The sequence below is a fragment of the Gossypium hirsutum genome, chromosome A12 (genome assembly GCF_007990345.1).
Source record: "Gossypium hirsutum isolate 1008001.06 chromosome A12, Gossypium_hirsutum_v2.1, whole genome shotgun sequence".
NCBI lineage: Eukaryota > Viridiplantae > Streptophyta > Magnoliopsida > Malvales > Malvaceae > Gossypium > Gossypium hirsutum.
This window is the reverse complement of record NC_053435.1, coordinates 107,985,598-107,998,170: the sequence shown is the minus strand read 5'-3', so window position 1 is coordinate 107,998,170 and position 12,573 is coordinate 107,985,598. Positions and strand designations below refer to the sequence as shown.

General features: G+C 32.4%; 2 protein-coding genes across 2 annotated transcripts; one reads left to right on the top strand and one right to left on the bottom strand.

The window, feature by feature from the left end:
* Window positions 1–214: 214 nt before the first annotated feature.
* LOC107931058 (alpha-L-fucosidase 1) lies at window positions 215–2,737 on the bottom strand. The gene is made up of 3 exons (XM_016862843.2): window positions 1,955–2,737; window positions 1,617–1,856; window positions 215–959 (listed from the first exon to the last, which is right to left on the bottom strand). Exons 1-3 carry the CDS (start codon window positions 2,503–2,505, stop codon window positions 290–292), a joined length of 1,461 nt encoding a protein of 486 aa, XP_016718332.2. The 5' UTR covers window positions 2,506–2,737; the 3' UTR covers window positions 215–289.
* Window positions 2,738–9,086: 6,349 nt separating this feature from the next.
* LOC107931062 (probable protein phosphatase 2C 75) lies at window positions 9,087–12,309 on the top strand. The gene is made up of 4 exons (XM_016862846.2): window positions 9,087–9,714; window positions 9,921–10,301; window positions 10,741–10,846; window positions 11,822–12,309. The coding sequence occupies exons 1-4, from the start codon at window positions 9,271–9,273 to the stop codon at window positions 12,148–12,150; spliced, it is 1,260 nt and encodes a 419-aa protein (XP_016718335.1). The 5' UTR covers window positions 9,087–9,270; the 3' UTR covers window positions 12,151–12,309.
* The last annotated feature ends 264 nt before the right edge of the window (window positions 12,310–12,573 follow it).

Genomic DNA, 12,573 nt, shown 5'->3' with positions numbered 1-12,573 from the left:
ATTTTTTCTATATTTTTTGTTTTTAAAATTTTAGATCTAATTAGTAATACTTAAATTTATTGATGTGATATTTTGAAATGGTAAAAATACTTAATAGTCATGTAATAAAAGAACAAACATTATAATAACATGAATTATTGAGAATTTTAACAGGATTACATTTCTCAAAATTAAAAAAAAAACTAAATTTGAAATGTATGAAAAATACAAGAACTTAAAGCACAATTAAACCATTTCTTTATTCCAATGAAAAAACTAAACTATATTAATGTTGAAAACCCAATTGCTTCTAGGGTTTCCAATAAGGATCTAAATGCAAACCAATTGAAGATATCAAAGGCAATCCCTTTGATTCCTTTACAATAATCCTCACAGCCCTACAATGAAGTACCTTTTCAAGTCTATGTAGCCTTTTATATCCCACTGTGGTCCCTTGCACCACTTTCTTACCATCCACATATATTTCATGCTTTATGATCCTTTGTCCTAGTCCAATTGGTTCTTGAATCCTCACCACATTGAATTTCATTCCTTCTTCGCCATTGGGTACCTTTATTTCGATCCAATGCTCGTTTTTATTTTCCTTCGGTGACCAATACGTCCATACATGGTCATTATCCAACACGTTCTCTGGACCAAACCCACCACCCTTTCCTCCTCTCTGGCTGCTAACTTTAACAATACATTTTTCAGCCAAATTGGTGGAGAATATCGTATCGATCGCGGCTCGAAATTCTTTTAATCTATGAATATCAGATTCTGATATGAGTCCGGTTGAATTGGGCGGTACATTGAGTAACATGACGCAGTTCCTACCGACCGAGTTGTAGTAGATGTCTAGAAGCTGGCTTAACTTCTTTGGTGATTGCGATTTATGCCAGAACCATCCTTCTCGGATTGAAACATCACATTCTGCAGGCAACCAATTGGTTCCTTTTGGATCTCCCGTATTGAGATAGCTTGCATTATTAAAATACAAAAGTTAGTTGGGGAACTTTTAATCACACATTTCACACATGGATAGATTTAATGTTAATAAAGTAGTGCCAACTAATGGCATGCAGCTACTAATCAAATAAATTGCGAGCATCAAAATAATTGTAGATTTTGATATTCGAAAAATTCGCATATAAATAGATTTAATGTTAATAAAGTAGTGCAATATAATGGGATACAACTATTAATCAAATAAGTTACGAGGACAAAAAAAATAATTAAATTCACATAATTTTAAAAATAATTTTATAAATCAACTAAATTAAACTTGGAGTTTAATTAGAGGTGGAAAGTCTAAATTACATGTTTTAATAATCATTAATCAAGAAAAGCTAAAAAAGTGATTGGGATAAGGGAAAAAGGAAAGGGCTTTCGTTAATGAGCACTATATCCACTTAACCTACATTAAAATTAACACCCATATTTTAGATTGGTCAAATTTTACATATGTAACGCCTAAATTTAGTCATTTTATTATTTTGTCAATTTTAAAAATTATAATTATCTCCTAAAAAATAAAATTAATGATTATTTTAACTAAACGAATAAAAAATAACTTACCATGTTATCATTACTCTATCTATACAAGATAAATTTTTTTCCAAAGTTTAGAAAATTACTCGCCAATGCTTGCGTTTCCGATCGACAGCAAGGTACTATTTATGGTAGACCAGCTCGTGTTTCCGGCGAATCCTTTTTCGTTCCCGACCCACCGTACATCAGGACCGGCATCGGAAAATATGTTGATCGAACTCTGCAACTCTCTCACCATTGCAAACCAATCAGAGAAGTAGTAAGACATGTTCTTAGCATCTTTACCCTTGAATCCATCAAACCATATCTCCTTCACACTCCCATATCTGCCAAATGTATGTCAAAATGTTTCAATGATCAGAATATATAGAAAGATCAATATAATTTAAAGAAAAAAAAATGGGTGTTGGTTTTTGAATCTTACTTAGTAAGCAGTTCTTGTAACTGAGCTAAATAATACTCGTTGTACTGCAAATCATGGCCGTATCTTTTATCATGACGATCCCATGGCGAAAGGTAGAGCCCAGCATCGATGCCGCCGCCGCCATGGGTCTTGACAGAGTCGATGAACTCTTGTACAACGTCGCCGTGGCCGTTTCTCCAAGGAGACGATATAACGGAGTGGTGGGTGTATTTAGAAGGCCATAAGCAGAAGCCATCGTGGTGTTTTGCGGTGAGGATCATTAGAGAAATCCCTGCCTCGGCAGCTACGGTGACCCATTGTTTGGTATCGAGACCGACGGGGTTGAATATTGATGGGTTTTCTTTGCCGGTGCCCCGTTCGGAGTCTGTGAATGTGTTGACACCGAAATGAAGGAACATTATGAGTTCTCTTCGTTGCCATTTGAGTTGTGAAAATGTTGGAAGTGGTAGCACTGGTAGTGGTGGTGTTGGAACTTGTTCAGGCCGGGAAATAGCCAATTTTGACAGCTCGAGGAATGTGATCATGCATACCAAATACCAAAACTTAGCCATAAAGTTTATGGTCTTGGTTGTTTGCTAATAATGAAGTGGTGAAACGAGAAAAAGCATAAGATGATAAGACGGTAATGGATGGGACCAAACAAAAAGAGGGTATGGCAGATTCGATGACAAGCAAAAAAGTGAAGCATGAAAGAAAGAAGAAAGAAGAAAGAAGAAAGCTTTTGTTCTTTTTCTTTAAAGAATTTAGTGACAGCATTCACGGGTTGCATTGTCCTTCTCAATTTGTATGAAGTTGAACAAGGCACGTGTAATTCATAATATTTCATACCATAATAATGAGATCTTCTTTAAAAATATGTAAGCTTATGTGTCATCTTGACCTAATTAGGGAATATTAGAGAATGAGGGGAGACGGGGCCTTGCTGGTGGTGTGGGCAGCCCGTTTTATTCCATAGTAATCCTCGCGTAGTTATGAGTTGGGTTAAGTTAAATTCGGGTTGGGCTTATGTATGATGTTAATATATTTATTGAGAGGTCCAATCTTTGATTTATCATCTGTCGGGTTAGTAGTTGAGCTTTAACAATGTCGAGATCCATGTATAGTTCACAAAGGAGGAGCATCTTGGTTGGTGGAGCTACGAAGATTTGAACTGCAAGACTTACAGGAGAGGTGTTAGTGTAAGGCGTAATAACAATTATGCAGATAACCTAACTTGTGCACAGGGAGACTTGAACCACCAACCTAAGACTTATAGGCAACATACTTGGAGTATGGTACCACTTGAACCAATCGAGGCACCTCCTATGTGAACCAAACATGGCTCTCAATAGATAGGGCTGTAAACGAACAGAGGGTTCGATGAACAGTTCATTAATAGTTCGATTTTTGTTTGTTCATTAAGTTAAATAAATGAACATAAACAAGGTTTTGAAGCTCGTTTGTTAAATAAACCAAACATAAACATGAAAAAAGCTTGTTTAATTCACTTATGTTTATGAACAAGTTCGTTTATGTTCGTTTAAAGCATATTTATTGTTCCATTAGCATATATCAATAAAATAATTTTGGTTTGTATTTTTTTATTTATAATATTATTATTAATATTTATATTTGACTATTTTATATCTAAATATATATATGTTTGTTTATTATTTGTTTGTTTATCGTTCATGAATATTGTTCTTGAACATTGTTTAAATGAACATGTTCATGAGCATTAAATAGACGAATATAAACACGCATAATTTTAAATAAATAAAAATGAACAAATATTTTGAAATTTTTAACGAACACAAACAAACTTAAAAATAAACAAATGAACATGAACAAAAGTTTGTTTATTCAAGTTCGGTTCCTGTACAGCTCTTTCGATAAAAAAGAGACAAAACACCAACACAAAGATAATAACATAAAATATTACAAATTTAGAAATGAGTTAGATGAAGTCGAACTTAGACATTGAATGTTTACTCATATTTTAAATAGAATGTGAAAACCTAATTTTGCCTGAACTCTTTAAAATCTGTTATCAACCTTCAAGCACAAGTATGTGTATAAAGGAAAGGCTGTTGGGTTATTTTTCTATAGGCATAAGATTTTGGGCCTCATAAAGGATTCGGTCTCGGATTACTTAGAAGACTTGTCATGCCACTCCCCCTAGAAAGTTTTAATGAACTCCGGTGCGCGTCTTCTTTTATTTTTTTTTATGAGATGAAAAATATAAAATTAATTTGTTTAACAAAATAAGCTATTATGAAAATGAATTAATTGCACCAAACATCTCCAATTTATAATTTTCGTTTTAATTTGGTCCTTAAACTATTAATGTTATATTAATAAAGTCATTTTGTTACTAAAATTGTTAAATTAATCGTTAAATGAAATGTCTGATTTTACATGACATAACTTAATAAAGAAAAATGAATATTAAATTTTTTGATTTCGTGGTTTTCGAAGCATTTGCATAAACTATTGTTCACTCTTTGTTTTTTTTTCCATTTTATTTTATTTTTACTTTTTAATTTTAAAAGTTATGCGGTAACATTTTAATTTTCTTTAAAAATTTTATTTTAAATTATATCATATTTAATGGTGAAACTAATGATTTCAACAATAGAAGGACCAATTTGATATAACATTGATAGTTTAAAGATGTAATTAGAATATTTTAAAATTTGAGAACCAAACAAAAACGAAAATCATAATTTAGGAATGTTTGATGAAATTAACTCTATAAAAATTAGTGAAAGTGATTACTCTTTGATAATTCATTGCTCTAGTGTTATATTTAAATTTAAATTCATATATTTTTTCAATTTTAGATCTTGATGTTGGTGATGAAGGACAAACTCTATCAACATGACAAAGGCTTCGGCCTTAGCTCAATAGAATATTACGGCACATTGACAGTAGACTTTGCCACAACTCAAGAACGACATATCTAGAGTGATTGCAAGCACCCATCAACATAAAAAAAATGATCTCAGATGGTCCAAAGCGGCGGATATAATCGACAAAAGAACCAAAAATCAACCAAATAGGAGAGGACAATAATAAAACCATCCCTCAAATAATTTGCAAAAGCGAAACTAAAAAACTTTTACAACACAAGACAAAAATCTCCAAAAGCGAAGACTTAATGAAAAACAAACAAACAAAAACAATATAAAACATAAGATAACACAGGTCTAAATCGGCTCGTGAAAGTACTTATTATTCCGAAATACTCTCAAAACAAAAACATGTTAAGAAGTCGATGAAATGCCAGCATTTGAATATCTACAACCAACCCACTTTTCAAAAGAAACTATTGGTGGCTAATGGAGGTTCAGCAACAACAAGTACCGCCATCTATCCATCACAGCTCGTGAATACAATAAAGATACCACAAAATAGATTTAAAAATTGAAAAGAGAGAAGGCACAATGAATACCACAAAATAAAATAAAGAAAACTAAGCAAATAGCTCATAAAATTCTAATTTAATTTTAATTAGAACTTTTCATATCTATTATTTATGGGCAAAATTTTCTTCTATTAACAACACATAGCTTATTACATTCCAACTCATGCTATACTTTTATCACAAAAGTATACGTATTTAGACCACTTTCCATTAACATTATTGTTGATTTTTCTTTTTTGAGGTTCATACCATACAAGATAACATGAATGGCCACATGTTGAATTATTGGGTTTTTTTTTTGTCTCAATTTAGTTGATTTTCGATTGGTGTATTGAAAATCTAATTCAATAATATTTTATTAGACCAATGAATAATACATTAGAACCTCAACTCAATCCATCGGACCACTCAATCCAAAATTGAGTCATTGAATTTTGATTGGTTTACTTTTTTTTTTAAGATTCATTGATTTGAATTATGATTGTTGTGACATTAACATTCAAGAAATCCCATTGGCAAAAAAGCAAGAACAAGAACCACAGAATTTGACATTATCATCAATGTATTAATACATTTCTTTTTCTAATATTTTTCAATAAAAAAAGTTTGATTGTTTGGTTTTATTAATATACTTATAGTAAATTAAATAATTATTAAAAAATTGTGATTTTTAAGTTATAAAAATAAATAGATTTTATTGAGATTCTATCATCATAACATATTTATTATAAGTGTTATACGAGACAATTTGAAATTTTCTTAATTTAAAGTGTGACAAAAATTATTTATCTGACATGGCGATATCACTCTTTAAGAGAAAACAACACCATACTTTTTTAAAAATTAAAAAACCACGTTATTCTTTTAAATAATTATTTAATTTGCTATATTTTTATAATAAAACCTGTTTAAGTTTATTTACTTCATTCCTATTAAAATTGATTTTAAATATAGAAAAAAATAAAATTTTAAATACTAAAAACAATGATGTTAAAACTTTAATAATTAAAATTTGCTAAATCGTGCTAAAATCTTATTAGCAAGTAAATATTTCAAATTTAAATTCCATCGCATATTTTTAATTAATGTGTTTAATGATTAAGGTTATTTTCGAATGTCAACTATTAGTTTGTTTAAGTTATTGAATTGTAAAAATAGTTGTTATATGATTTTTTTTTGTATACATCGCTTACACCAATTGAAATTTTTTTTTCTCTTCTCTTCTACAATTCGATTCTTTTTTTACATGAAATAGTTTTGAACGTCACGAATCTGCGAATAAAAATCCAAAAAACTTTCTTCTTAAATTTTCGACATTGACTGTTAGATTAACTTAAATCTAAATAATGCTCTCTTACTCATCGATAGGTACTGATCCACTATATTGATTTTCAAATCATCAATTAGAGGTTACTAATTAAACTTAAAAAAACATAACAGCCAAGTAACTTAAATAAAAAATTTTAAGTAACTTAAATAAAAAAATTTAAGTAGTTGAATAATTATTTTATAATTTTTAAATTAAAAATATAAATTTACCACTAATTTAGAGCTTACTTAAAAATAGATGATGTTTTAATTTTGGATTAAATCACATTTTAATTAAAAAACGTTAAAATTAAATTTCTTAAATTTTAGATAAATTGATCATGTTGAATTGATTTGAAATGAAATAAGGGACGTATGACGTATCCCCACATGCCGAATTTTATTGACCAATTTCCCACTCCAACTCACGCTACCACTTCGATCAAAGAAAAAATAAACCTCAAGTTATCACGTGTCCAATTTACAGCTCATGCTTTCATCGAATGGGTAAGAAAAAAGGCACTAACGACATAATCAGTGGACCCATTGGTCACCGATTTATGTCTGACAGCACTCCCACATGGCTAACACGTGTCCCCAATCCCGCCCCGGTTTTTATGTACTTCCAACTTCGAGCGTCTCGACAATGTTGAAAATCTTGCAAACCGTATAGGAGAAAAGTCACATGCAATTTCTGGTTGAAAATGTGACAGTAAATCAACTAAATTTGATTGAATGGGGTGTCTATGTTGAGATTTTCCCTTCTTTTTTATTAAATTATTTAAATTCTTTGATTAAATTTGGCATTTAAAAAAAATACTTTGTAGCTTTTTTGACTTTTTAAAATATTAACCCTTAAAATCGTCTTTTTAAATTCGAATAATATATAAATTAAATTCTTTGAAATAAATATTGAGCAATGAAAATTACGAAAACTTTAAGTGTATTTGAATTATTTTTTAATTAAATTAACTTATTCCTAAATGTTTCATGACTTTATTCACAAATATTAAACCATATTTTTAAGCATATTTATAAAAATATAATTGAAATATTGTGTAGATATAATTCTACATAGTAAAAAATAATTATAAATTTAATTATTAATAACAAAATAAAAACATATTTTTAAATACAAAGTAAGTAAAATAAATATTAATTATTATATTGTAGATAAAATAAACACAAACAATATGAATATCATAATTATATAAAATTTCTCAAAAAATAATTATATAACAACTAGATAATAAACAAACTTTTTTTTCAAAAAAAAAATGAATTTTATATGATGTTTAAAGTGTTACAAGTATACTGTAATTAAAGTACAAATATATGTGAAAGTAATCATAAATATTAAATTAGTTCAGCACAAATAAAATGTCTGAATAATCACAAAATAAAATTAAATTATTACAGCATAAATGAATTGAGAACTACTACGATCTAGACTAAAGTTAACGAACTGAATTATACCTTAAACATGGCAATGCATATGATAAGAGTCAAAGGCTTATGCATATAATTACACATGATGTATCAAAAATTGATGGTCAGACATGTTCAACCCACAATTTAATTATTAAAACATTAAATATAATACTTTAAGATTGTATCTGGTTATCACTTAAAAGTTTATATAATTTTATTTTTAAATGATATTGTGACACGATTTTATAATGCTAACTTTTATATTTTTAAAGCTTAAAGATTAATATTTACTTAATTATTAAATTTAATTGTTAAAATGAATAAAAAATATAAGTACTAAAATTCGCTTATTAGTCGAAAGGTTGAATCATATAATTTATTAATATTTTAAATTCGATAAACAAATACAAATGAAAAAAAAAATCCCTCGCCGGAAATAGCTTTGCCGACCGCAGTCGCCTGTGACGCTTAGCTTTGTTTAAGGGACAACACTTCCTTTTTCTCAACCTGTCAAGGATGGACCACACCAGACCACCTGCGCGGCGCTGGTTACTTCACATTCCGCCACGTGTGTCGAGGTCGCGCAATTTCAGGAGAGAGAAAAAAGAAAAGAACATTTGAAAGTGAAAACGTATTCCATGAGGGCCCATCCTGCTAACTTTTATTAATATACACGTGTCAAATTTTCAGCATCCCTACTTGCTTCATTTCGAACAGGTCGGGGCCGCCACTTATAGGAGCTTCCCCTATACGTGTCACCCTCTCCAGTATCCAAGCAAACGTTTTTTTCCCACAAATATATCGCGATACGCGAAATTGACGAGACATGAAATTAACGTTTCAACGGGAAGATAAAGTCCTTCTGGGTTATGCACGTGTCATGAGTGAAACAAATAGTGGTTGGTAACGGGTAGTGTTTCGGGCAACAGGGGCAGTTTCGCATGATGCTGGCTTTACCCAGTAGAAGGCTTACAAGTTACACGAGAAATAGAACGTAACGTTACACGTTGCCATTTTTTTTTATTATACGTTTCAAATAAGTTTTGAACAAATGAAAATATACACTGTGTTGTCCTTCTCGTTTCCTTTGTATTTTTTTTTTTTGGTTTTGTGATGATTGAGAAATTAAGGGGGATTTTTATTGAATAATGTTAGGCGGAGGAGATTTTCAATGACGGAGGTTTATAGGAGAATGCTGAGCGATGAAGATGAAGATACGCCGGCGAAGTGCCGGCAACGACGGCGAAGAAGGATTGAGATGAGGAGGCATGCTGCTGTCTCGGCATCGGGAGCGTTACGGAGTCTGGGCCCAACGGAGGATCCTGCGGAGAGTTCAGATTGCGGTCGTGAAGGGAAGCGGCTACATGTGCTGGAAGCCGGTGATCTGTTAGTGACTAACAGTATGCATAGTTCTTCTGGCGAGGAGGAATCTATGGCCCGGAAGTCGAGAGCGGAATTGAATAACGGGCCGGTTTACGGAACTATGTCGATTTCCGGGAGATCACGTGAGATGGAGGATGCTATTTCTGTTCGGACTGAACTCTGCCGGCCTGATATTAATCGTCGGAGACCTGTTCATTTCTTCGCTGTTTATGACGGTCATGGTGGCCCTCATGTAAAGCTTTAATGTATTAATATTTAATTTTTTAAATTAAAGAATTTTGAAAATAAAAAGAAGGTTCCAGATTAAAAAAATGGCGCTCGCTTGCTCTTTTTTGTCCATAGCAGCAGAGATGGGCAGGTTTATCGTAGGGGTAAATTTGTCAGTTTACAATCTGATTTCTGAGTATAGCTTTCTAAAATCTTTTTTTCCCTCTGCAGGTGGCAGCACTGTGCAGGGAAAAGATGCACGTGTTCGTAGAGGAAGAATTGATGCGAGTGGGTTGCACGAGAGAGAGCGAGCGCGGGAGAGACGGCAGCTCACAAGAGGCTGCGGCGGCGGGGGAGGAGGAGCGTGAAAAGAGGTGGCGAAGCTCGATGAAAAGGAGCTTTGAGAGAATGGATGCGGTGGCGACAAACACGTGCGCGTGCGGGAGCGTGGGACACCATTGTGGATGCCACTCGATGGAGGTGGCCCTCGGTGGATCAACCGCCGTGGTAGTCTTGTTAACGCCGGAGCACATCGTCGTCGCCAATTGCGGTGATTCACGTGCCGTCCTCTATCGCGGCGGGAAGGCAATACCCCTAAGTTTCGATCATAAGGTTCGCTTTTTGTTTTTTTGCCATTGTCTTCGAGCTTTGATGGTGTGTGGGCAATCCCCAACATTTCGCTGACATCTGGTACTTAGAAAAATAATCAAATATTATAAACTGCCAAATAAGTTATCACTTTTGACCTTTTTTTATAATCTTATTGGAATGTTATATATAATTTTAACTTTTTTAAATTTGTGATTTATATTAAGAAATCTTTAGTTTATTGATTCTTTTATAAAGTTATAACTAAAAGATATTAACTAGCTGTAGTCGATAATACTAATTAATAAGATATTCTCTGAACAGGTGTCTGTCTTTTCAATTGATGAAATTCTTTATTGACATTTTTAAACATAAAACTATTGTTTTCGTATTCTTTTTTTTCTCTTCCAATAAAATGAAGTACTATTTGATCATATTTTCTACATTGGTTTCACTTTTTCAGCCTGACAGACCAGATGAACTTGCACGGATTGAAGCTGCTGGAGGTCGGGTTATCTTTGTTAATGGAGCACGAGTTGAAGGCATTCTTGCGATGTCCAGGGCAATAGGTAACCTTTTTTCTCTCTAGCTTTAACAGTTTATTATCCTTGAAATCTATGTTATACAGATTATATCAAATTAAGCCCTAATTTAATACTATTAAAAAAAATCTAATAAAGGCTAACATTTATGGTTTAAAAAATGACATGAAATTTATTTCTTCATTTACCATTCAATTCCAAACAACAGAATCAATTTGTAGAATCATAAATGGCTTTCAAAATACTAACTCTCTTAAACAGTAATCCATATTTTTGAACAGTAATTGTTAACAGTATTGAAACTTGGTCTTAGTTGATTCTTTTTAATAGTATAATGATTAAATTTATCCATTTAATCGTTTAGGGACTGACTTGATCCAGTCTCTATAATAAAAGTACCTGCCAAATTCTCCATTTATTATCATTCTGATTTATGCTTTACTCGTATTAACATTAATTGTTGCGGAAGCTATGGCTTCTATAAAAATGGGGTATTGCATTGCAATATATCTTTATGTGTTATTGGATTTCTTCCTCATCCGGGTACGTTCTATCACCATTAATTGTTGTGGAAGGCATTGCAGTATTGTTTTCTTTTGTCATGTATTTGCTTCACTTTTTCTCTGTTCTCACTGCTGGAGAGTGTCAAACTTGTTATATGCCTTAAAACCAACCAAAGCATACGATATAGGTTCCATTTTCAAATAAAAGATCTTTCTAATGATCTTACAATTGTGAAGTCATTACTGGATTTGCATTCAAATTTGTTTCTGTAATGCGTTGTTGTTGAGAGTTGATGATGATAATGTCCTCGTACTTCCATAAGAAACACATTAGGTCATAGCCCTAACCATGTTGGAGGTGGCTAATTTTTCGATCCCAAAGTTCAAGGCGATTTGTTTAACACAAAAGACGAAAGCACCATTGGATTTTATTTGCCCGTGCTCTGGCATCAAATACCATGGATGCTTTCTCTTTTTAACCTTTTATGATTCTGAGCAGGTGACAAATACCTAAAACCGGTTGTATCATCGGAACCTGAGATAACATTCACAAAGAGACAACCAGAAGACGAGTGCTTAATCCTTGCAAGTGATGGTTTATGGGATGTTCTATCTAGCGACTTGGCTTGCGAGGTTGCACATGAATGTCTTAAAGAAGGAAACAACAGTGTATTCAACGCAGGACGATCAAACCAAAAAGACGACGGGACTGAAGCATTATACCCTTCTCGCAGTGTACTTGCCGCTGCACTGCTTACTCGGTTGGCTCTTGGACGAAAAAGCTTGGATAACATCAGCGTCATAGTTGTTGATCTACAGAAAAGTTGACAACAACAACCAAAACCAGAGGTAAAAACCTAGATTTTTATATGAACCTTGCATGTAAAATGACTCATGCATGAATCATGATGGTAAAAAGAAAACATGCAGAGGTACTTGCAGTTGCTGACTTAGAATTGAATTAAATTGACTCGGATTTTATGATAAGATTATTAAATGGGGTAGATTTGAGGTGGGATTGGCACTCTATGAGAGTACCAGGACCCTATCTCCTTCCATTAAACCGCGGGCTCGGTTGACAATGATCTTTGTTCGGGTTCGGTTGACTTACGAGCCTTGATGTCTGGATGCCCGATGAGTGATTATAATTGAGCATATTTAAGCAAAAAAAAAAAATGTTGTTCTTTTTAACCTGTTTAAATAAGCTTTTAGTTTTTAATTTGTACTAAAATAAATTTTAACATAATTTTT